The sequence below is a fragment of the Maniola hyperantus genome, chromosome 17 (genome assembly GCF_902806685.2).
Source record: "Maniola hyperantus chromosome 17, iAphHyp1.2, whole genome shotgun sequence".
In the NCBI taxonomy this organism is placed as follows: domain Eukaryota; kingdom Metazoa; phylum Arthropoda; class Insecta; order Lepidoptera; family Nymphalidae; genus Maniola; species Maniola hyperantus.
In genome coordinates, this window is record NC_048552.1 from 13,717,212 (window position 1) to 13,744,147 (window position 26,936).

Here is a 26,936-nt window from a genome sequence, read left to right on the forward strand (position 1 = left end):
GCACGGGGAGTAGCGGCCGCTCGCACCGCGATAGCAACACGTGTCGGGAATAACATTAAAATAATTACAAAAATGGGACCAAAGTGCTCCAAGTGTGTATGCGAGAACAAAGAGGTGATATCACAAAATGGAGACTCCAACATGGACCACCCCATGTACACAAACAATATAATGATGGCAGCAATATTGGCGATATGCAGCGCAGCAGCTATTTTTATAGGAGTTGCTAAATACAGACAATGCCACAGGAACTGGATTAATGAAGGAGTGAGAGCGGACTTTATAAGGAGGCTGCAGGAGCGGATGTCTACGAGAGGAGATCGAGAGGAGAGTCGAGTATAATGTGTGACAATTAAAGTGATGTGCGCGTAAAGTGCGGAAAGTGCGTAAAGTGCGGGAAGTGCGGTGAGAAAATGAACAGTATAGATTTATTGTAAAAACTATTGAGAAAATGGACAGTGTATAGACTTAATGGAAAAACATTTAAGTAATATAAATAGTGAATTAGAGTACTTAAGAGTAAGCATTAGGAAATTAGGACCAGATAGGAGGCTAGAGGAAATAGGATTAAGCAAGGTAAGAAAAGCGTTAGAAATATACGAAAATTATAAAACATTTATCACGCAATTAAATGAAAAGGATTTAGAATATTCATCATTAGTCATACAAAAACTGTGTGAAAACATTGAGGAAACTTTTCTTAAAATATTAAGCTATGATAAGTCATCAGTCGAAAAAATGGATAACTTCGACCTAAAAACGGCGAGTACTTTAATCCCGGTAATGGATGGTAAACAAGAGAATATAGAACAGATAATAGACAGCATCGAAATGTATAGCAGTTATCTAAAAGGTCAGGACAGCAAGGGGTTGCTAATTTCTTTTATATTAAAAACTAGACTATCAAAAACCGCGAAATTAAAACTTAATTCCGAATATTCCACTATTGACAATTTGCTATCAGACATGAAAAAATATTTGCTTACAAAAAAGTCTGCCAATTCATTGCTGTCCCAAATAAACAATTTAACACAGAACAATATGTCTATTAGCGCTTATGGTGAAAAGCTGGAGGAGCTCTTTATAGGCCTCACCATATCACAAGCCGAAGAAAATCAGAAGGCACGTGATATATTGAGACCTATAAACGAGAAACTAGCAATAAAGAGGTTTGCGGATGGCCTTCGTAACCGAAGGCTGAGCACCATAATATCAGCCAGGAATTACAGCGAGTTGAAAGACGCAGTACGCGCAGCGGAGGATGAGGAGCTGGCCACCGCCGGGACATCGTCCAACAACGGGGTCTACTCATATTCGCAAGGCCGGAATCAGTCATTTCGTTACCCCAGGTACAGTCGGGGACGTCGAAACTTCCACCGTACGAGTGGCCCTCACCGAGGCGCATATCAGCCCACACCACAGGTAAGGAGAGGTTATTATAACTATAATTATCGTGCTAGGACCACACCTACGAGGTACTACAACCAGTCCAGATACCCAAGAAATAACACCAGGTTTTATAGAGGCAACTCAAATAATAATCACCGTCAGGGAAATGCTTACGTCACAGCGTCTGAGCAAAAGGAGGAGCAAGATATAAATTTAGCAGAGTTTTTTCGAGCCTAATTATGCTTTAGTATGTGAAGGGTTAGATTTCATATATTTGTTTATCGGTAATCGGAAATGCAGTGGGGTTATGTATTAGTATTGAGTAGCAGTAATAAACGGGACATAGAACAGCTCACACGTGTTTGATTTACACATCTATCCACTCTACGGAACCTCCAACGACAACATCACAGTAGTATGGATTGATTGGATTAATTTTACACTTCTAACGCTGTTTAATGTTTGTGCTCAAATGTATTTTTCAGGCTGACATACATAAATGTAAAGGCCTGTTAATAAAAGATTTAAAAAAAAAAAAAAAAAATGTATTTTTCCTTTTACTGCACTTGTGTCATAAATAATTTTTATTTTCCTTCAATTAGGAACTGAACAGTAAAATGAATACGAAATATTGGACATGTAAAGCCTTTTACTTAGAAGAGTGGACACTGTGTAGTAATACTGTGCTGAGTTAAATGCCATAACAGATACTTGTCCTGGGTAATATGTTAGCGTGGTAACAGACAACAGGGCACAAGCTCCGCCATAAACTGTATACATGTTAAAAGGGATTTTTGTTTCTCGTTTATTATTTATGACTCATGAATCTTGATATCGGGGTGCGAAAATTTTACAATTTACGATCCGATCTGTATAATAGCGTCGTAAAGCCGCATCGGGGAAAGTCTTGCAAATTATTGAATGTTTGTTTACCGCACCAACATAGAATATGAACAAATATTTGCAGTTTAGATTTATGTACTCTTTTGGTAGAGTTTAGAACGATGGAAGTTTGTATATCTTGGTGCGTGAAATCTTCCCGGCTGGCTGGTTCCCTGCAGGATATTAGGTTTTGCGGAAATATATTACAAATTGCATAAACAATATTATTTTCGAAAAACAAGATACTATCGAAATAAATCCGGATGAAAGCTTTCAGAGGAAAGTAATAAATAAAATATTTGAACTCAAAATTGAACTATGAGTATACTACTAAGTTATACGCTTTTAGTATCTATGAATCTTTTTAGCTGTGGCTACTTTGTTTTTAAAGCTTTCACAGACGGGCTAGCCGAATCGAATCAGTCAGTCAGTCAGTCACCTTTTCCTTTTATATATTTAGTTTCTATTCTCAATGTAAGTATATGTCGGAGAACAAGGAGGATGGCCGATAATTATTATTGATCTTTAGCCGACATCAGAAGGTAGTAATTAATAAGTAGGTACTTTAATCCATGTTCTTTACAAATAGTTCTCAGTACTGTAAACAAATTATCGGATCAGTCAGGATACTTTCTTTAAATTAATCAGGCCACTTGTATTTGAACTAACTATATTCTTTTGTTATCAAATGACATGAGCTACCTTCAATTACAATCATTGTAATACTCACTTATCACACGTGAAAACCACTAGCGTAACGTAACGTAGGTAAACCTAACCTAACCCTACCTAGGTCGCCTCCAACCACCCCTCACAGTGACCCCTCACCTCACTCTAAACTAGCTAGCCTGAGCTAAACACTACATCGTGTGATTAGGGCGCAATTGCTATTGCAACCTCTCAATCAAGTCACGACCTATTCCGTTATCTAATCATCTCAAGGTAATCAATCACAACTTCATGAACGCTCTTAAAAGGATCATTGCATTGACTCTCTTACGATCTAGATCTTATAATTGACTTCTCATTACTAATTCAGAATATCGCAATAGCTCTACCTTCTCCACTCTGTGCACATCTGCATACAGAACACCATAGCATCGTGCGCCACACGCGCCACGACTACTATCCACCCAAATAAGCGATCACAACAGAAACCAGGTAGAATGTAAGCTATTCGATCTCATGGGCAACTCATTGTCTAATCCATTTCAACATTACACGAGAGTCATCAATGATTCTTTACCAACCGGGTTATACGATTCTAAAGCGGGTACCTACTATCAAAGTTAACTTCAAGTTACTATCACACTAAACTATCACTTCAAACTAATCATTATCTCAACTGCCGGTATATCTCCAATTACACTCTAAATTACTAGGTTTGCAGAAATAACCTTAACGGATGTCCTTATAATAATCTATCCACTGAGCCAAACGTTAACTCACGAATTACTCTAATATTCACCAATAATTACTATTCCATATTCGTCAAACAACTACGCGAACATTATTAATAGTGCTTTGCAGACGAAGTCAGCGGATAGCACTAGTTGTTACGATTTAACACAATGTACATTAGCATCGAACAATTACTGTTCTAACTATATCACAATCACCGAATTAAATATCACGATTAAGAAACTACCTACCTATCTCAAATAATAAAAATTAGCTAAGCTATAATCTGATACTTAATTAATTTAACGCGAGAGAGAATTTTGAACAACAACAAAAATGCGTGCGTGTCAAAGTCCAACTCTGACAACTAAAATAAAGATGGCTACCTTCCGTAGAGTAAAGCTTCCTTCATACGTTTCTTTTCACGGAGTCTACAGACAGTAAGAACTCTTTCAATATCGACCCTCCAATATATATATATATGTTTTATATGCTCAACTGTAGCAATATGATAATGATGATGATGATAGTGATGAAACTCTCTTTGCATAAAGTTTCTTTGCATTTAGTCAAACATAAATAAAATTAGACAGCAAATATTCTATATAGAAAGAGATACCTATTTTTTTAGTTTAAAAACGTACGTTGACAAAAAGGTACGGCCGTTTTATTAAGTTTCTTTTGGTTTGTGTACCAAACAAACGATGTACAAATGTTTGTGCACTATTCACATACATAGCGTGTTTGGGAAAATGCGACGTGAAACATTCCGTTTGAAAAATGGCCAAAGTTTTTATTAAAAAAAGTGTTTGTAGATGATACAAACATAATATATAGAGCTTATTTTATTTACAAAAGTTCTTGGGTTATATAAAAGTGTTATTTGCTAGCTTCACATGCTAGCTGTGACGTCACATGGCCCACCTCCCCCCTGCCCGTTTATACATTTACCTACATCTAGGTCTTGGAGAGTAATTGCTACGGACTTGAGACCTGAAGTTGTAACTTGTGAGACTTCATAGAAATGTTCGTGTTTCTACTAAATTAATTCGTTTTCTTAGTTTAGTCCAAATATTTAATATATTATCTAAATATATGAAAGGCAAAGGTGACTGACTGATCTATCAACGCACAGCTCAAACTGCTGGACGGATCGGGCTGGGCATGCAGATAATAGTTACCTATTATGACGTAGACATCCGCTGAGAAAGGATTTTTTTAAAATTCAACCTCTAAGGGGGTGAAATAGGGGTTTGAAATTTGTGAAATTTTGATAGGTAAGTAGGTAGTAATTTCCACGACCACTATAAAGAAAGGATTTTGGGAAAAGTTTATCTAATTTTCAAAAATATGTGGGTCGCTAGTTCGTATGAAAGTCCGTCATTTTATAAAAATCAAGAATTAAAAATAAGGGATAAAAGTTTATATCATCATCATCATCATCAACCGATAGACGGTCACCACGGTCTTGCGCTATCCAGCGGGCCCCTTGCGACTCTTTGGATGTTGTCTGTCCACCTAGTGCGGGATCTTCCGTTGCGCTGTCCGGTGCGAGGTCGCCATTCTAGCACCTTGAGACCCCAACGTGTATCGGTGTTGTAACATTGCGCCCTGCCCAGTGCCCATTGCTACATCAGCTTGGCACCCCGTACAGCCCCGTGCGGTGGTGCGTAGTCGGCTCGGCTGGTGTTGCTACGGGTCGGTTCCAAACCTGTCTGCACGTCTAGTGTATCCAAAAGCGATTTCAGCGCTTTACAGGTTCTGTGAGTGCTTGTGAGTGAAAACATTTACGACGACGGGTAAAGCGCTGCTGAAATGTTAAGCGTACAACAATGCACACGAGTCGCTTCTTTGATAACATTCTTAGGAAGGAATTTCTTAATAGTATTCTTAAGGAGGTTTCTTCCTTTAAAAGGGGTTTGTTCGTAGTGAGCACCACACAAACGTAGTTTGTAGTAATTTGTCTCTCATCTGAATATAGAGCAATCAACTAAAAGATTCAGTCAGAAAAGCAGGCAAATCATTGGGTATTTTAGATGAGTTTAGTAAAAATGTCCTCTCATATTAAACTTGCGCCGGATATGGATCACAACGCGTAGAGGCTTATCGAGAATTTTAGTCCTTAAACTAACCTAACTGAAATATTAACTTGATTGGGGAACAAATGCTTATTGCAACCACTTGATTGGAATAGCGACCTAAACACAAAAAATATTTAATAGTCGTCGAGTCTCGAGTCAGAGCGAGACTGCCTTCAAAAGGTTTTTTTGTTGTTTCGGATTGACTATGCTGCGTAGGCCCTACTGGCCGCTACAGCGTCACCGGGGGGGTTGGCGAGCGCGAAGCTCCGCCTGGGGGTGAGCCCTAGGGCTCGAAGAAATAATACGAGAGGTCGGGGGGCAACGTCCTCCTAAGGGCGCCTCCTGTGAGGCTCGGACCACGGCTTAGGATGACGTTGGGATGGGTTGAGTTGTCGGTTTTGTTGGTTAGTCCGTACGCCCCCGAGGCCGTGGCGTGAGCCCACGTCCGGGTGACGTTAGAAATCGGGGACCTCGTCTTCGCCGGCGAAGACGCTGTGATGAGGTTGAATTGTGTAGCCCTACGAGATAGGGTGCATTGTCGGTCATGATTTGATCGTCGGGGTCATTAAGGACGTGCTTAGGGCGTCTTTTATCTGGGGGGTCGTTTCGGTCAGGGGTGTAAGTCGCTGCCTCAACTATTAGGGGGTTGGGGTGTCTAATGGCTTTCTCAAAATAATTTTTGGAAAGCTGTTTAAAGTAATGAGCTATTGTCGGGAGTTGGAGGTCTCTGTGGAGGTCCACGTTGCGCATGTACCACGGGGAGCCAGTGGCCGTACGCATAAACTTATTCTGTAGGACTTGGAGAGGTTTGAGAGAGGAGGGCGGCAGGTGTGCAAATGCAACACAGGCATAAGACATTAAATCCTTCAAAAGGGCCAAACACCCATATTTATACAAATTGATTCAAAATGGCTGACCCGCCACAAATCGCGTGACATCGGATGAGTCAAACAATGTCCAATTCATTAAACTAACTTCAATAAATAAATTGATAATCTTGATCATTACTTTTATATAATATTTAGATGTATAATAGACAGAAGGGATATATTATACTATAGTATATCATGTTATTTGTCTGTTATTCATATGAGATATTGTTATAATATATTCCGCTGTTACGTATATTATAATATGATGGTGTAATGTAGTAGTTGTTCGGGCCGCGGCCGGAGACTGTTGTAGAGGGAATGTTGTATCTACACCTCTCCGACATAGCACATAGTCCCCTTTACATTGATCGGTCAACTTCCAAAACCAATAATACACTTAACACTTTATTGAGTGATTTAGCTTCATTTATGAACCTGTACCTAATCAATTTAATTTCTACTTGAAGTCATAAATAATTTTTTTAATTTTTTTTTTTCATTTTTTTTTAATAATATATTTAAAAACTGTAAGTGTGCCTGTGTGTCCATCTTTCTGACTATAATATCACGTTAACCGCTGAACCACTGAACCTGTATTTACCATTTATCCCCAAAAATCAAAAAATCTTCAAGAGATTGCCTTACTCGAAGTCGTGGTCATCCAGTCTATCCTAAATGGGATATTGTTTTGGAAAATGATCAGCAATTTGTATATTTAGTTATGTTATGTTACTGTGCCGCGAACTAACATAAACTCATTCATTATTGAGTTTTAACTTTTAATATTAAATTTGTGCATTCTTATATTTTTGATGTTTTTCCTTAAGGCAAGTGTAAAATTCAACTTTGCTTTTGGTAAAACTTAAAAGTTTGATACTTATGTATAATTATGTAGGCAAGTTAAGAAGTAAGTAGCAGATATTTTCAATTCGTAGTGGTAGTTATGGTGAAGGTCACACGGCTGTAGGGTGTACACAAAAGCGCCGCCATGAGATTTGGGTCAAGGTGTGTCTCGAGCCGCCGATCGATATTAAGATCACTATTTGAGAAAGTCTATATTCTTTACAACTAAGAACATGGTTTTTTTAACAATTACTAGATGATATCCGCAACTTTATCCGTGTGGATTAATATTGTGGCACAAAAGTAGATTATATCTGTGACGGATTTCGTCAAAACTGGTTAAAGGATCTGTACATTGAGTTAATTAATTAATAACATGAGGACCAAATGAGGACCAAACTACTTTTGTATAGAAAGCCCAACGCTTTCCACACAAACGTATAATACAGGTCGAGATGGCAATCGGGGAGGGGACGCCCCGCACACCCGCACAGCCCCGCGCTAACCCGGTGCGGGCGAGCGCGGGTGACGAGCGGGTGTGCGGGGCGTCCCCCCGCCTCATACCCCGGTCGCTATCTCGACCTGTCGCTTACTATAGCTATTACAGTTTGGTCTCGCTAGGGCTCCTATGCCGGCAGCGCAGGCCAGTGGGGCTGACGTTACAATGTTAGTCACCCCGGCGGCGCAGGTCAGTGGGGCTGACGTTACAATGTTAGTCACCCCGGCGGCGCAGGTCAGTGGGGCTGGCGTTACAATGTTAGTCACCCCGGCGGCGCAGGTCAGTGGGGCTGACGTTACAATGTTAGTCACCCCGGCGGCGCAGGTCAGTGGGGCTGACGTTACAATGTTAGTCAGCCCGGCGGCGCAGGTCAGTGGGGCTGACGTTACAATGTTAGTCACCCCGGCGGCGCAGGTCAGTGGGGCTGACGTTACAATGTTAGTCACCCCGGCGGCGCAGGTCAGTGGGGCTGACGTTACAATGTTAGTCACCCCGGCGGCGCAGGTCAGTGGGGCTGACGTTACAATGTTAGTCACCCCGGCGGCGCAGGTCAGTGGGGCTGACGTTACAATGTTAGTCACCCCGGCGGCGCAGGTCAGTGGGGCTGACGTTACAATGTTAGTCACCCCGGCGGCGCAGGTCAGTGGGGCTGACGTTACAATGTTAGTCACCCCGGCGGCGCAGGTCAGTGGGGCTGACGTTACAATGTTAGTCACCCCGGCGGCGCAGGTCAGTGGGGCTGACGTTACAATGTTAGTCACCCCGGCGGCGCAGGTCAGTGGGGCTGACGTTACAATGTTAGTCACCCCGGCGGCGCAGGTCAGTGGGGCTGACGTTACAATGTTAGTCACCCCGGCGGCGCAGGTCAGTGGGGCTGACGTTACAATGTTAGTCACCCCGGCGGCGCAGGTCAGTGGGGCTGACGTTACAATGTTAGTCACCCCGGCGGCGCAGGTCAGTGGGGCTGACGTTACAATGTTAGTCACCCCGGCGGCGCAGGTCAGTGGGGCTGACGTTACAATGTTAGTCACCCCGGCGGCGCAGGTCAGTGGGGCTGACGTTACAATGTTAGTCACCCCGGCGGCGCAGGTCAGTGGGGCTGACGTTACAATGTTAGTCACCCCGGCGGCGCAGGTCAGTGGGGCTGACGTTACAATGTTAGTCACCCCGGCGGCGCAGGTCAGTGGGGCTGACGTTACAATGTTAGTCACCCCGGCGGCGCAGGTCAGTGGGGCTGACGTTACAATGTTAGTCACCCCGGCGGCGCAGGTCAGTGGGGCTGACGTTACAATGTTAGTCACCCCGGCGGCGCAGGTCAGTGGGGCTGACGTTACAATGTTAGTCACCCCGGCGGCGCAGGTCAGTGGGGCTGACGTTACAATGTTAGTCACCCCGGCGGCGCACGTCAGTGGGGCTGACGTTACAATGTTAGTCACCCCGGCGGCGCAGGTCAGTGGGGCTGACGTTACAATGTTAGTCACCCCGGCGGCGCACGTCAGTGGGGCTGACGTTACAATGTTAGTCACCCCGGCGGCGCACGTCAGTGGGGCTGACGTTACAATGTTAGTCACCCCGGCGGCGCACGTCAGTGGGGCTGACGTTACAATGTTAGTCACCCCGGCGGCGCACGTCAGTGGGGCTGACGTTACAATGTTAGTCACCCCGGCGGCGCAGGTCAGTGGGGCTGACGTTACAATGTTAGTCACCCCGGCGGCGCACGTCAGTGGGGCTGACGTTACAATGTTAGTCACCCCGGCGGCGCAGGTCAGTGGGGCTGACGTTACAATGTTAGTCACCCCGGCGGCGCACGTCAGTGGGGCTGACGTTACAATGTTAGTCACCCCGGCGGCGCAGGCCAGTGGGGCTGACGTTACAATGTTCAAAGGGAAGGTGGGGGGGGGGGCATCTTTATGCAAGCTCATGCTTCGCGGCCCACAGGGCACAGGAGGGCACAGGGCACAGGAGGGCACAGGGCACTGGAGGGCACAGGGCACAGGCTTGTTTGTGACTTTTTCAGCCTATTTTATACAAGACTGGAAATATCTGCCTTTGTTTCATTGTTCAGGTAACCATTTATAAAGGGTTTTTATCAAACTCTTTTCTTCCCTACTGCTGTTAATTTCTTTATTTATTTGTTTATGTAAGACACAATGATCACCGACACAGAAAAGTTTCTGAACGATTAAGATGAAACTGTCAGTTCAAAATGCCCTCTTATCAGAATCACTCTCATAGTCGGATAGGACGGCAATCCGATACGACCGGAAAGAGCTCAAGATAAGTTCTAATTCAACCGCTAACTTTCATCATGAAAATTTGCTGCCGTACCAAATAATTCTTCGTAACAGCTGCATAATTCATATTTTTAAGTTAAGTATATTTAAAAAAAATTGATTTTATTTTGTCTGTGTTGTAGTTTAGTACAATAGTAGGTGCAATTAGTCGCCGGACGATAAGCAGGTTTGTTGTTGTGTGTATTTACTAGCTGTTGCCCGCGACTTCGTCCGCGTCCCGCGGGAACTGTGTAGTCCCGTGCAGTCCCGTGCAGTCCCGTGCAGTCGTTCGGAACTTATGTGCGTACATAGTTTCGGCGATTACAGTAGGTACATACATTTCAATCACTGTTGGCATTTCTACACATGGTGTATTTCATATTAATATCTAGGATATAATCTAGGTATTTTGATATGGTTACACATAAAATGGTTTGCTTGTAGGTGTTTGTGTGAGTGTGGCGTGGCACCACATACCACGGTCGTGGATGTTTTGTCTCGAGTCGCAGGGAAGGCCGCAGCTCGATATAACTTTGGCAGTTAAAAGTTTTGGACGAAAAAACACAATTTGCACAACTCGGCTATTTCGGAGCCAATATTGTATGTAGGATGTTGGCGAACATGTAAAAAGTTCCGCCAGTTTTGTTTCATTTGTTCTAAATGTGCCAGCTTGTGTTGGTTTTTGTTCAAATAATGGCAAAAAAATTACTTTCTACGTTTGTAATTAATTTTTACCTTTACTCATTCATCTATGAGACTATTTTATTATAATATCACGTATTTTACTGGACGGCCATATCTCACGGTTCTACTATAACGAGTAGATACAAAGAACTCTGAATACATTTTATTTAAATACTTTAAAAGTTATGCTTGATTTTTTCAAAGTACATTCTACTGTAAAATAGACCAGCAAGATAATTTAGCAGTTAAATTTTTCATAAAACAACATTTTACAATTAAACTCTTCTACCCTGTGAACACGTTTATTTTTCATGAAAATTCTGTCAGAATTTCATCAAAATAAAGAAAATATTGGATTGTAATTATATCTAACTTGTCATGCATGTAAAAAGCGACAATAAAAACGTACATTACGTTTTAAAAAGGCACCGAACAAAAGCTTAAATGACGAGACGAGAACGGTTGGAATAAAGCAATAAATTAGGGGTCCAGGTCAAAGGGGCCCTTATTAACTGTATCGCAATAAATTCCGCACAAAAGTTAATTAACGAAACGACTGTGATGAGACGATGCCTCGCGAGCTGTTTATACAGCACGACATCTGATGACACGTCAGATAATTATTGAACGACACGATAGTAACATTATGCCTTTTTATGTTTTAAGAATAGTGCCAGCTGACATTCGTTCGGGCCCATAAGTTCCTGTTATTATTTATTCACAAATCTTTGAACCCATATTTAATATGAATCTTTAATATTTAAAAAAATACCTAAAGGTTTATTATTGATATAATACTGCGCGGTGCTTCCACTACTTGAGCATTAAAGTCATAACTTAAATATTTTCAGAAAAACAAAGATAAATGTTAGTTTCTAGGGCGTGTTTAAAAATTTCATTGAGCCTATCAAAGGTTAAAATTCAAAAATGAAAATTCATTTGTATGGAACGCGCTTGGGAGTGCTCGAAAAAGACTCCTATTAGATGTTTTGATCTATCTGGTCTTTTAATATTTGCATACGATTTTTTTAATAAAAATATAATATCGCTGTGGTAAAATACTCGCATAGTATAAGAAGCTCTATACAAATGGCAGTAGGAATAAAATTTACATTCGTAAATGTAATGTAATAGAGCCCTTTCCGCAGCTTCATTTCTTTGTTTTATTTCAAATATGCTCTTGTTTAAACTCCGTGCCCGCTGCCCGTGCCTACGCGCAACTTGTGTGTGACTACTGCCTACGCGCAACTTGTGTGTGACTACTGCCTACGCGCAACTTGTGTGTGACTACTGCCTACGCGCAACTTGTGTGTGACTACTGCCTACGCGCAACTTGTGTGTGACTACTCTATGAGCTTACCTACTACAGCTTCAATGTACGATTCCTTCAAATGTCAGGACTATAAACATCAAATATTGCACAAAATCGTCAACATCATCATCATCAAACGATAGACGTCCACAGCTGGACATGGGTCCCTTGTAGACACTCCACACGCCACAGTCTTGCGCCGCCGCCATCAAGCGGCTCCCCGCGACTCGTCTGATGTCAACCGTCCACCTAGTGGGTCTTCCAATACTGCGTCTTCCGTTATGTGCGTTATGTGTCCGCCCACCGGCCGCCGCCCACCGGCCGCCGCCCACCGGCCGCCGCCCACCGGCCGCCGCCCACCGAGTTGCTGTTTGACGTTTTGTGTACCTTCGTCAGTTGAATATTATTCGTTCAGTACCCGTAGTACAAGATTTTACGTCTCAACAAACGAAACCAAATTCGAGAGTCGAAATATTTCCGCGTTACAGTAAAATGGACCTAAACAGCCTTGAATTGAAGTCAAAAATTAAATGCCACTGATTTTAATTTCGCAATGTTTCCGCTTGGAGCGCTGGCTGTAGAAGTGTAGACAAACTTGAGCTTTAAAACAAGGCGTTTAAGATCCAGTTTACTGTAACGCGGAAGTATTTCGACTCTCGAATTTGGTTTGGTTTGGTGAGACGTAAAATCTTGTACTACGGGTACTGTGTTATTAACTGTACAATTAGTACGAGTTTTCACATCTCGACAACGTTCATAGATTTCGAGAATATCCAAGTGTAATGAATTTATTTATTTCAATAGGACAGCATGTGCCGATTATGATAAGTCAAGACTCTACCGCCGCGCCCGGTTCGAAAAGCAGATACTACTGAAAAGACCAACTCAAAACTCAGTAGTAGCTCTTAAAAAAAAGCAAAATTTTACATAATTGACTTAAATATGCAATGCATGGCCATGTAAAGCTATCACACTACCTTCTGAGCTGCTGAATGCAAAGCTGAACGTATCCATGCAACTTTGTCATTTAGAAATTCATTAACTTTATAATAACCACGTCTTAATATGTTATAACAAGCAATGTGACGTCAAAGTAAAATGTGCTCAATGTAATTTGTTTTAAAGTCGTATATTTAGTACAATTTATTGTTATGTCATACAGCTAAAGAATTAAACGCTTAACCTAAACCACTTATAGCAGTGAGTTTAGATGTATAAACAAGCTTAAAGTTTAAAACAAGACGGTGAAAGTCTTTTTTTTTTTCAAAGTCGAATGATTTATTCAAAATAGGTAATAAATAACTCTTTTTGATGGTCAGATGTTGGATTTCTAAGATTTATTTTACTCTGATGTTGTAAAGTATCGACGCTCGAAATCTTTGAACGTAGGCGAGATGTAAAATCTCATACTAAACCTACTGAGCGTTAACATTGAGCAAAGGGTTCCCGATCGCAATGTTTTTTCATTTTACGTAAACAAAAACAATATATTGGATAAACGTTTTTACTGCATTATTTTAGGAGTAAATATTATTTTGATTTCTCTAGGGCATTCATTTGATTTTTTTATTAAATAAACAGTTGCTTGATTTCGTTTTTAATATTACATTTTAAACCTTTTTTTAAATAAAATAAATACAATTTAATAAGATACCTAAAGCGTGATAAAAATACAACGTAGGTACCTACCTGTGTTCAAAGTAAGTACATTTAAGCGTTTCATAGAAAGAGGCGTCACTTTGCAAATCTGCTAACTACTAAACAGAACTTACTGTACTAGACTCCATCGGAACAATAGGTCAGTAGGTAAATAGCAAAACCTAAAATGACAGTAACAGTAAGTCTACCCGCAACACCACTAACATATATGTATTGTGCTGACGATGGAACTGACTACTGAGGCTACCATGGTGGTCCTGGAGCGGACACTACCTGGAGCTGACCCGGAGAGTCACGTAGTCTGCCAATCAAACAGTTCCCACGGGATTTCAAAAACCTAATCCACGCGAACGAAGTTGCGGGCATTACCTAGATATATTTATACTAGCTGATCACCGCCACTTCGTCCACGCGGATTTAACTTTTATAAAGATCCCGTTGGAATTCCTCAAAATCGTTTGTTAGAAGAGGCTTATCCAAAAACCCTACAATAATAATTTGAAGGTTTCAGACACAGCTGTTTAAGCTGCTTTTGATTTGTCAATTCAGTTTTTTGTAATAATGGAAGGGATTGTGAAACTTCGGTCTATTCGTCGGCACAATGGCCATGTGTACTGTGTACGTAACAACGTACGTCGCTGCCACTCCGAGTCATTGACCGATGACTCCAGCGCTGGCCCCACGCCCACCCCCACGCGCCGCGCCGTGCTAAACACTTTCAGCTATTCAGTTCGTACAGATACACATAGATACTTATTCAAAACAGTTTTAAAACTTTACACAAACTCTTTTAAATTTGCGATAATGAAAATGACAACTGTTTATTTATGAGTTCGGAACCAATCATAACACGTGAGAAGGATAGATTTATTCACTGTATAATGCGTACAAAATGATATTTCACTGGCCATTTTAACTTCATATTGTGTCAACTGTCATGTCAAAAACGGACACGTGACAGTTGACACATAGAGTTAAAATGGCGAGTGAGTTCTCATTTTGAACGGACTGTACTTAGCGTTCACCGTGTCAGTCAAAGCACGATCTTGCGTAGTTGTATTGCAATGGTTTTGTATATTCGTTGGACAATTTTCCACGTCCTCTTGAAATATAAAGCAAGTTATCGCAGCATCCCAAACACAAGATGGAAGATTCAGATAAGGCACGTTTGCCGCTCGCTCATATTGAACACGCACGTACGCCGTGCGGCTCGCAGCTCGCAGGACGACGCTCTGTCGAATCTATAACAGAAACTACTAAAATACATTTTATTTTATTTTATTTTATTTTATTTTATTGGTTTGCCAACAGATAGTACATTGCCATGAAAATCTAAATAACCGAATCCTCTTATATATATTTTAGGTCGAAGTACTCCACTTTTCCGCATAGCTTGCTGGCTTGCTGGCTTGCTCGCTTGCTGGCTTGTTCGCTTGCCAGCCATGTTCTCCACTACTTAATCTTAACGAAGATTGACCAACTGTGCACTGTGCAGGGCATTATAGCCGGCACAAGTCTGTGTGTGAGCACCGGACACGCTCTATTCTCTCATTCTCATACAGCAATTCGACACAAAGCGGGGAGCAATTAAGTGACGAAAAACATTTTTAGGTTTCAAAACTATTTTTTTTACATAATTAGGTATCAATTTTAATTCAAAAAATAGTTGAACATGACACTACGAACTGGCTGACATTTACTTCCGTTTGAAAATAACTAAGGTTCATAATGTTTCGGAAAGTCTGCCCAAAGGTCATACGCAATTCTAGACGTTCACAACTAGTGTGGATTTTGGTAAGAACTTCCATCCATGTGTCGGTGTATCTATATGCCTGTCTCTATATTTTATCTGTTCACTGTACTTGATGAAATTTGGCAAGAAGATAGCTTAGTTAGCTTTTTATCTCGGAAAATGAAAGAGTTCTGAAGGGGTGTTACAACTTCAGTCCACGCGGACGAAGCCACGGGCATCAGGTAGCGTTGCTACAAATCTGAATTAGCTGTCATCGCTAAAATGGCGTTGTTCGTAAACTCCAGTGATGCGGAGCCTAGTTCCCTGAGCGCGGCGCATTCCGCCATTGTTCTAACATAAAACATAAAGATGTAAAACATAAAACATATCGAGCACAATGGCGCGTACTCATCGCCGTGCAACTGTAGGCACGTTGCGGCTCGCTGCAGTCGCTCTAACTAAACCTTGCATCATCTTCTATTTATAAGCGTGAGCTTTATAAACTAAATGTGGATGGTTTTATTGCTTCAACAATTAATGTTATTCTGATGAAGGTGCGACCTTACTAACTTTGGCCATCAAAATAAGAGCATGGTATCCAAAACAACTAAAACAATTTAAATAAATCACTACATGCAGTCCATGGATTCAATTAACGCGTGCAATACAAGAATGCTTTTAGGGCTCTTATGGGGCTGCCCCGTCTCTGCAGTGCATCAGGTTGGCTGACGTCAGAACAGACAAGTTGCAGTGCGACCGCCAACAGAGCGGACCAGCAGCAACAGAGTCGTGAGCAGCAGACAGCCAGCAGGCTCGACTGCTATCAGTGTGTTGTTACTATTATGTGATGTGGGAGTTCTCAGGTATTAATTCCGGATGAGTCCATTTATAAGCTTAAAATTGGCTCAGCTCTAGGCTGATGATAGAGTTGGGCCGTGGCAAGTAATACATAACATGCAAAGCCGTAGTACCAAGTGATTCAGCGTTTCGGTTCAATGCCACTTAGAAACAGACAGAAAAGGGTTAAATAAAATCTGCCAAATCCCTTCAAACGCCATCCATCAGGCAAGGACCAACTTTTCGTGGAAGTAAAAAAGATCTGCAAGTCCTTAAAAGACTCAATAAATCTCAAATGTGGTCACAAGACATTTCTACATAGATAACTGTCTGAAGTGTTTGTTTAGCGCGGACCTTATCGAGTTCGGCATTGTATAGCGTATTGGAAGTAGGTAGTACATGGTATGAGCATCGGAATAGCAAACGAAATGCATTGCGCGAAGGAATGTCCACTGAAGTTTAATCAGCTGCCCTCCCGCTCTTCGCCCGCCCGCCCGCCCGCCCGCCCGCCCGCCCTCGACGAAGAGCAGTGACAAAAATACAAACACATAGTGCCTTTGTCTTCAATTTGTGTCACGTTTGTAGTTCACATACCTTTACAGACCAATTTTGTTTCCATCATGTTGGTACACAGTACAGAGTGCTACCGAAATAATAATATGTTCACACGTTTGATAACAAGTGATCACAGTACGTGGTCAACTCAAAGATGAAGAGATCCGAAGGAGAACCAGAGTAACCGAGGCGGCTGCTTCGCGGCCTGCGAAACTGAAGCGATAGTGGGCAGGGCACATCGTTCGAAACACCGATAGACGATGGGGCCGAAGGTGCTAGAATGGTGACCTTGCACCAGAAAGGGCAGCGTTGGCAGACCCCCGCTAGGTAGACAGGTGACCTCAAACAAGTCGCAGGAAGCGTCTATCGGTTGATGATGTTTGAAAACTGCAACCACGGAGTTTGTTGCTGCGTCTTTTTAGTAGAGCCTGCTTTTCGAATCAATGGTAGATACTTAAACTCTAAAAGCCATGAGTCAATCAAAATGAAATAATAAAGCTACTTTGTTTAAAAAACATTTCGAAAATGAATTATGCTCGGGGTGAAAGCAGTTTCAGTGGTAAGTTGTAAAGTTTGAGTGCAAAAGGAAAGTTAGGAAGAACGACGCCGACAGCAGCCAGCAGACAGCAGACAGCAGCCAGCAGACAGCAGACAGCAGACAGCAGACAGCAGACAGCAGGCAGCAGACAGCAGACAGCAGACAGCAGACAGCAGACAGCAGACAGCAGCCAGCATTGCGTCCACACTAATTACACGTTAACCACCTCTACAACAAACTTGATTCAATATTCTCAAAGAGCGATATTTTCATATAACGCAAAAACCAAGTTGCGCTCGTAAACTTGCGAATAAAGCAACCTTATTTAAGTTTCAAGCAAAACTTGTTTATTTATGCGCTGGAGTACAGCTACAAGCTGCAACATATACCTAGTGGCTAAGACGGCTCCGTCGGCCTCTTATTCGGGAGGCCGGGGGTTCGATCCCGGGCATGCACATCTAACTTTGCGGAGTTAGGTGGGTATATGCATTTTAAAAAACTAAATAATATCATTGCTTTAACGGTAGGTAATGGGAAACATCGTCAGGAAACCCGCACGTGTTGCACATGTATGTAAGTGAAGTACGAGAATCCATCCTTGATCAGCGTGGCTGACTACGGCCTAAACCTATCTCATTCTTCAGGAAACCCTTCCTCAGTAATGGGCCGGTCATGGGTTGATCACGATAATGAGGAACTCTCTATTGGAAAAACTTGGAATAAAAACCTTTAATACTTTGAATAGACAGAATGAGTGGCTGACTTCAGTTCCCACAATGAAGTAATTACGTACAATTAACATTTAGATTGTAATCGTTTCCAAAAATAACTCTCTCGGACGGTTCAAGTTATACTGTAGGTAATTTGTAGGGACTTTAACTTGGTAAAACTAGCTAATGTACCTAACCTCCACTCGAGTTTATTTTTGGTAATGAATAGTAATTAACGACAGTCGTAAATTAAGTCTTAACTACGTTTAAAAGTCACCTATTTCCGCGTGTAGGGAGTTAGTTAGTTAGTAGTAATACAGTCCACAGATTAGGACAGTCGTAAAACTGTTGTCGTGGCGAGTGGGGCGGGCGGCGGAGGGCGGGCGGCAATGTGCGAGACGACACAAATGATCTGAAGGGACACAGACGAACACAAAGTGAACCGAATGTTCGATATTTTGTTCCACTAAAAACCAGGAATTTCCGGTACTTTCATGTCCGCTCCCACACATGAGAAAGGAGCCGAGAATGTTTTTTCCTTACTATAAGCATGTGGGGTATCATTGTTTAGTAGAACTCATTGGTTCAAGTACGATTATCTTTTTTATTATTTTTTATCTTAAAAATTAAGGAAATGGGCGCCAACTATTTTATGACGGAGGTTATATTCTCAAAAACTAAACTAGTTAGGAATATGAAATTTCGGTGTATTGTGTTATATCATATACTACATTTTTAAATAACAAATACTGAAATCAACGATTTATAAATTAGTTTGTAAGCTGTGATCAAACCAAATGGTCATTTTTTGGAGTTTTCTTTCACGATTTATTGCAATGTTCTAGCTCGGAAAAGAAATATTTCGTACACCCAAAATAATATGATGTATGATGAGTATGAGTATGAGTATGAGTATGAGTATGAGTATGAGTATGAGTATAAGGCCCGACTCGCTCTTGAGCGGTTTGTATTCTATAACAACGAACCACTTCATGCTGTAAACTTGATTCCAAATCCAATGTACGATACGAGGAATTACAATGTACGATACGAGGAATTACAATGTACGATACGAGGAATTACAATGTACGATACGAGGAATTACAATTTCTGAATTACTTTTTTCTGAAGTACTTTGGTACCTTATAAATCAAAAATGTGTTCAGCTCACGAAGGGCGAATGATGTAAATACAAACTTTCAGTAAAATATAGGCCAAGCAGAGAAAATGGAATTCGGTAAATCCAACCTCTAAAGGGATAAAACGGTGTACCGAAGTTTGTTCTCAAAGTAAACATTTGACGAATGTTCTGTGTTCTGCATTCTTTGTTACGAAATGTTCACGAAGCGAGACTCAAATTAAGCATTTATCATTTTACCTCCCATTATCATTTCCTTCTGTCCAAGTTTCACTTAGGTACGGTAGCCAATCTCAGCAGACTAGCCAATTATTATTATAGGGCACAAAACCAGTCTTGTGGAATAGAAATCTGACTCAAGCAGAGAGTATTGATTTTAAGCTTATTTCGTAATTTAACGACATATTTTAATGTATATAACGGGTACATACCACGATTAATTTAATGTTTTTATTTGTTGATATTTCCCCAACTATTTAACCCAACTGCACGGGTCGTGTCACGACGGGACCGAAGTGGGTCGACAAATAAAAACACCATATCAATCGTGGTATGTATCCGTTATCTGCATTAAATTATGTCAAGTATAGAGAGATCACCCAGACCATAGACAACGATCAGCTTTAGCTTGAACATTCATGATTCAGGGTAAGAAAAAGCATTGCGGTTTCTGTGGGATGGGAGGGAACACCCCTGAAAAGTTATCTAATTTAACTACTAATTCAGTATTTGGTTCAACGTTTCACACCAAATACCAATATTTCAGGTTTGTTACTCATTTCGTCTACGAGCCTAGACATTTGTCCCGTGGCACGTGGACAGACAGACAAACACCTTTGGATGGGCATGAATGTAGGGTGGCTAGGTTACCAACAACAAGTAACCCCGCGCGGTATCGTGCGGCGATCAACGTTCATTAGCGCCGGATATCGGCGCAACACACGACCCCCAAGTTAACCGACGCCCACGCTCTACTCTGTTACCAAGCTTGATTGAAATTAAACAAGTTTTGATAAACTATAGTAGTAAAAACTGGTTTATGAATAAAGTAATATGAAAAAGTGGAGTAATAGGTTTTGCTAAAATTTAGGATCAACACTCGGCGACTTTTGCGTCAACGTCAAAGGGAATCTTATTCTTCTTCTTCTCTATACATAAAAATGAATCGCTGAATGTGTTGCTGATCGCAAATCTCGAGAACAGTAATTGAACCGATTTCGCTAATTCTTCTTTTATAATATTCTGTTAGGCGGTACGAAGTTTGCCTGGGCAGCTAGTATTTAATAACAGTCATGCAGTTTATTTTTTATATATTTTAGAGGTAACATGAAATTGTGTATACTTAATTTTTGTTTTTATAGGCATTAAAAACTACTAAAACCCTTCACAATATAATATGTTACCTACAATGCCAACAGTGTCTTTTGCGTGTGTAGAGATTCACTCATTCCACTCCACATTTGCCGGAGCCCACCGCTATGTGCCTTCCGCCAGCAACAAAGCACATGCCGAGTTCCGCCTCAGTACACACAGCGACGTAATTACACGTGCTCGAGACTTGAGACGTTGAGACGTCGTCGAGACGCCGACACTGCGCTTAGTATGAGATTGTACACCTCGCCGACGTTGATAGCTTCGAGAAACGAAACACCATAACGATCAACTGTTTGCCTCGCAGAGAGCGCGCCACCTAATCCATGCACTAGCCGCTACCTTCTTCGTCAGTTCAGCGGATCGTCCCACACTGCGCTTGCTGGCACGCGGTTTCCACTACAGAAGACGCCCACCGTCAGTTCTGTGACAGACGTGCCTGCCCACTGCCACTTCAGCTGGCTGCTTCGCTGATCTATATCAGCTACTTTGATTCTCCTATGGATTTCCTTGCTACGGATTTTGCCCCTCAGAGAGACACCCAACTTCGAACTTTGAACTTGTGAACATGGCCAACTAAAATACAATAACGTCAGTGTCCATTTTAATTTCACTACGTTCCCGCTTGGAGCGCTGGCTGTAGATATAAAATACTTAAGCTTTGAAACAAGGCAATAAAGACCCTTTTTACTTTTTCACTGAAGTGTTTCGATGCTCGAATTCTATCAACGTTGGTAAGTTGAACAATCTTGTACTAAGCTCGCAGCCGTCGAGACATCGCACACAGACGCAATAGCCGGAGAGTCTGATCCCTTTGCCGACAAATATCCATTTCCTGTAAGGAGCATACACTTATCGCGATAATCTCGTGCTTAGCTCAGTGGCGCGTGAACATTGAGTTGCGTAATGAAGGCAGTGTGCTTTGTCTATGTTACAACAGGCATTATACAGGATTATTGGAACCGTTATAATTAGATTTTCAAAGATTATTTTCTTACAAAGTAAACTTGGCCGGTTACTTTGTTGCTGATTACAAATAGAGCGATTAATTAATATAGTTTCCTACTTTCAAAGGTCGAAAGATAATAGTTTTACATAAAACTGTAAGAAACTCGACCTCTGTTTTTGTGTCGAGTAAATTATTACTCAATTAACCTTCTATTGCTACTTGACTTGCTTTATAAAATCATAATTACACTTTAGGAAGCACATAAAAAAGTCAATGTTAATTGTTATACATAAATATTGGCCTTAAGAGGTGTTTTAGTGTTCTACTTGTGTGCAGCGGTAGGTACAGCATATACGGTAGTGTGCATGCAGCTTTACCTTACCTTTGTACCTTGTATCGGGCGATAAGCGGGACGCATGGACAGTTCTGCCGTCTGCGTCTACGTAGGAAACTATGAAAACAATATCTTACTAACGGATACGGCAAGAACTTTTAGATTTACCATTACACAAATTTAAGATTCGTATAAAAAGTGAAAATACACATAATATGAGGCTATACATACAATAATTGATAAGTTCCTTAGTGACAAAGTTAGTGCTAGTGGAAGAAACCGGCAGAGCTTGCAGTTTCCCACAATGTGATGTACTCACTTAGTAGATATATTTTAACTTCTATGATTTGAAAAGAGCAACTGTTGAATTTTTTTGACGGTCATTTCAGTACAATCTGCATTTCGAAGCTGGCAGAGTCACAGACATAGCATAAGGACACACTAGTAATTGTCCCATATGAAAAAAATTAAGACATGTCAGCTATCAAAAGTCTCCGACCATCATGTCTGAGGAAAAAATAGAGACCACACATATAAAAAAATGTCCCAATAAAATAAATAAATTTAGATTTTGTTGATTTAAATTTTGTTTTCAACGTGACGTGATCACACAGTTACCTTCGTGCAAGTGTGTTTCTGGCTTAAAATTACGGGCAGGTAGATGATTATCAGAGCGGCTTCCCTAGCGGCTATTGCGGACGGCGGACGGCCGCGGATCAGTCCGCACCGCCGCACCATGGCTATTGCGGACGGCCGCGGGTCAGTCCGCACCGCCGCACCATGGGAAGAGGGATCGTCCGAGCCTTGTGCGCGGTGCGTGGTTATCCGTACGCTTAATACGACATTTTATGTCTCTTCTTCTTCTTCTTCTTCTTCTTCTTCTTCTTCTTCGCTCAGGGCTGGTTTCCGCACTTAAACGTTATTTTATGTCTCACCAACGTTGATTCGAGTGTCGAAACACTTCCGCCTCATAGTAAACTGGATTTTAAATGCCTTGTTTTAAAGCTCAAGTTTGTCTATGCATCTACAACCAGCACTCCAAGTGGAAACGTTGCGAAAATAAAATCAGTGGCATTGAATTTTTGACTTAAATTCAAGGCTATTTAGATCTATTTTTATTAACCGACTTCAAAAAAGGAGGAGGTTCTCAATTCGTCGGAATCTTTTTTTATTTTTTATGTATGTTACCGGAGTACTCGAAGACGCCTGGACCGATTTTGAAATTTCTTTTTTGTTTGAAAGGGTATACTTCAAAGTTGGTCCCATTTAAATTTGGTGAAGGTCTGATGAACATCTTCGAAGATAGATAATGGAACTCCTCAACTCATCAGGGCGGTGCTCGTCAACCGTGCGTAATAATCCGTACAATCACGAACCGTAGGAAGCCGTTATAATACGCTGCGTGCGTGCGTGCGTGCGTGCGTGCCCTAAGACGGCGATAGCGGCGCTTGTCATACGACAGTTTGGGCGAGTTGGGCGCTCGGGCTGAGCAGCTGGTATCGCCGACTGCTTACTGCGACCCTGCAATAGTTGGCCGAGAGGCTCTACACATATCAGATCAACGCCCGAATGGCTTTAAGTAAAACGCATACAAACTACGCAAAAAAATGGTTTCTTACTTTTTTCGTCTTATTTTCTGCCTGCCATAGAGGAGGTTGGCTGAATGTTGGATGCATCTAAAGTATGCGAGCTGCTCAGTGCTCACCCTCCAACACTAAGTCTCTGCCCAGCTTGGCTCTAGTGCAGCTGGTCGCAGCTCTCTCACAACGCTGTTCTTGTCGTATAGTAGTGTGTTTGTTTGTCGCAGGCGGCGCGAGCACGATGTGCGCGTGCGCGTGGCGGCTGCACGCCTTCACCGCCGCGCTCGTGCTCGCCGCGCATCTCATCAAAGGTCAGTGCCTCTATACTATACTACACTTGCGCGCAACGCACAGAATGCTCAGCTGTGTGTCATGAACCTTTTTTTAAATGTATAGACCAGCGATGATGCGGCCTAAGATGGCCTCGTATCATACGAATAAAGACACTATTACAAAAGACCTACTTTCCGGGGGAGCATTTATGGGTTTTATTTTAATGAACATGACATATTGCAATCTTAAAATTTACAATGTTGGTAAAGGGCTTTAGGGTTATCGTGAAGGGGCTTATAGTATACTTGTTCAATAATTGTAATTCGACTTGAGTCAATCTCCTCTAGTCTCGTTGAAATTCTGTCAACCCACGCCAATGACTACTTAATCTTAGCTGGCGATTTTAACTTATCGAATGTTACGTGGACCGATTCCGGCCCCACTCTACAAAAACGTGGCACAGTGGAACTACAAAATGCTTTTTTAAATATTTTAGACATATGTAACCTTTCTGGCTTGGCACAACATAATACTATTTTGAACATTAAGGGTAATACTTTAGACCTCTTGTTTAGCAATGTTGATTTTGTTGTTCACCACGGCCCTAATCCTCTCGTTACAGAAGACGTATATCATCCATGTCTGGAATTTAATCTTTCAAATCTACTTATTCATAATACTCGCCAGAAACCCGTTAAAAGGCCCAATTTCTATAAAGGGGACTATGTTAAAATAAATGAATACCTATCAGAAATTATTTGGCACGATGTACTAGTAGCTGACTCAATTAATAAAATAACAAACATTTTTTACTCCATTCTAAATGATGCCATAAATAAATTTGTCCCAGTTAAAGTTAAATATAAATCTAATTTCCCTGTATGGTACTCTAAGTCTTTATCTCATATAGTGAAAGAAAAACTTCAAAAGCACAAGCAATGGAAACAAAGTAGAAACCCTCGCGATTACGACGAGTTTGTAATACTCAGGGCTCGACAAAAACTTGTACAGAGCCAGTGTTACACCTCTTACACTCGGCGTATGCAATGCTATATCCGTAAAGATCCTAAACTTCTCTTTTCTTATACAAAATCCCTAAGAAATAGTGAACAAGGATATCCCACTAAGCTTACTCTGGGTAATACTACTTACTCTGATGAAACTTCAGCTTGTAACGGATTCAGTCAATATTTTGAGAGTGTCTTTGTAAAACCGGCTAGCTCGTACGATGTAACAAGTTCTATAAATATGAACCACAGTGAAACCATTTGTAAAATTACTGTAAGTGAAGATGATGTTTGTAAACTGCTGAAAACTTTAAAAACTAATAAGGGAGCGGGTAGTGATGGCATTCCACCTGTTTTTCTAAATAAGTGTGCTATCAAGTTAGCTATACCGCTCTCCATAATTTTTAACCTGTCCATTAATGTCTTCAGCAGTTTCCCTGACAAATGGAAAGAAGCACATATAGTACCCATACACAAAAGCGGATCAAAAACCCAAATAGAAAATTATCGACCTATATCAATCCTGAACGTGATGAGTAAGTTATTTGAAAAAGTGGTCTACAGACATATACGCCCCATTATAACTAGATCTATTCCATATGAACAGCACGGTTTCATGAAGAATCGTTCTACCGTTACAAATTTGGCTGTTTTCACGGATTACGTACTGCAGAGCATGGACGACAGATGTCAAGTGGATGTGGTCTACACGGACTTCGAAAAAGCATTCGACCGTGTAGATCATGTTATCCTACTTCAAAAACTAAGTGTACTTGGCATAAATGGGAGCTTGCTCCGGTGGTTCACTTCATACATTAAAAACCATATGCAAGCAGTTGTCTTGGGTAGTGCTAGAAGTGACTTCGTGACTATACCCTCAGGAGTACCTCAAGGGTCCATTCTAGGCCCCCTTTTATATAACGCCTATATATTTGACATTGGAAGCTGCTTCCACCATGCGCAATACTTAATGTTTGCGGATGACAAAAAAGTTTTCGCCAAAATACGTTCCATTGAAGATTGTTATAAATTACAAAAAGACCTCAATGCCTTGACAGAATACTACGCAAGGAACAGGATCTCAGTTAATGTTAAAAAGTGCCACCATATAACTTTGACTCGTAAAATAAATATAATTGAATTTGACTACATAATCAATGGCACAAACTTACCCAGAGTGACTACCGTTAGAGATCTGGGTATCCAAGTTGATACTAAACTTTCAATGGATGTCCATATTGATATGGTAGTAAATAGAGCTTACAAACAATTGGGTTTCATCAAACGGGTAACCCGTTCTTTTAGTAATGTGGAATGCATAAAAACACTTTACTTCGCGTATGTCCGGAGTATTATAGAATATGCGTGTAATATCTGGTCGCCTCAATACATAATATATGCCCATAGGCTTGAAACCATACAGAGGCAGTTTCTTAAATACTTAGCTTTTAAAGACTTTAAAAAATTTAATAGTTATGAGGAAGCGTGTACTCACTACGGTATCGGCTCACTGGAACATAGAAGGGAACAATGTGATATGTTGTTACTGCAAGCAATTTTAACCGGCTCAATCGATTGTCCTAGCTTACTCTCAGCCTTTTCATTTAATGCTCAACCTTTAAGAACGCGTCACACGCGCCTTCTAAATGTTCCCAAATCTAACTCAAATTATGCGCGAAATTCTATAATTCCACGCTTGGTACGTACTTATAACAATCAGTTCGCTGAGTTTGACTTATTTTACCTATCAAACAATAAATTTAAAAAGGAATTAAGAAACTATCATCGTAAAACAAAAAAAAAAAGTAGCTAACATCTAAATATGCATGCAATCATACACTCCCATTTACACACACACACACACATGCACACACGCTCACACATACTCATAAGCACACACTCACATACGCATACACACACACACAATCATACACACACTGTTGTAATTTTATTTTATTATTGTATATACCTACATTTATTCTAACTCTATTCTGTTAAAATAGTTTAATTATAATTT

At 41.1% G+C, this 26,936-nt stretch overlaps 2 protein-coding genes across 4 annotated transcripts in view; both read left to right on the plus strand.

The window, feature by feature from the left end:
- Positions 1-26,936, plus strand: part of LOC117990293 (neurotrimin-like) — a 118,262-nt gene that overhangs the window by 34,027 nt on the left and 57,299 nt on the right. For all 3 annotated transcript variants that reach the window (XM_034977755.2, XM_069504053.1, XM_069504054.1), the window contains exon 2: positions 23,867-23,950. In XM_034977755.2, the coding sequence (XP_034833646.2) occupies positions 23,881-23,950 (70 nt within the window). In that variant the 5' untranslated portion in view covers positions 23,867-23,880. The remainder of the gene's footprint in view (positions 1-23,866; positions 23,951-26,936) is intronic.
- Positions 1,042-10,784, plus strand: LOC138403521 (mucin-22-like). Its single transcript, XM_069504392.1, has 3 exons — positions 1,042-1,349; positions 8,090-9,967; positions 10,685-10,784. The coding sequence occupies exons 1-3, from the start codon at positions 1,042-1,044 to the stop codon at positions 10,782-10,784; spliced, it is 2,286 nt and encodes a 761-aa protein (XP_069360493.1).

Coding starts and splice junctions, on each gene's coding strand:
- LOC138403521 (XM_069504392.1), top strand. CDS start 1,042: ATGTCTATTAGCGCTTATGGTGAAAAGCTGGAGGAGCTCTTTATAGGC. Junction 1,350..8,089: donor CAGTCATTTCGTTACCCCAG/GTACAGTCGGGG, acceptor TGGTCTCGCTAG/GGCTCCTATGCCGGCAGCGC. Junction 9,968..10,684: donor AGGGCACAGGGCACAGGCTT/GTTTGTGACTTT, acceptor GTTTGCTTGTAG/GTGTTTGTGTGAGTGTGGCG.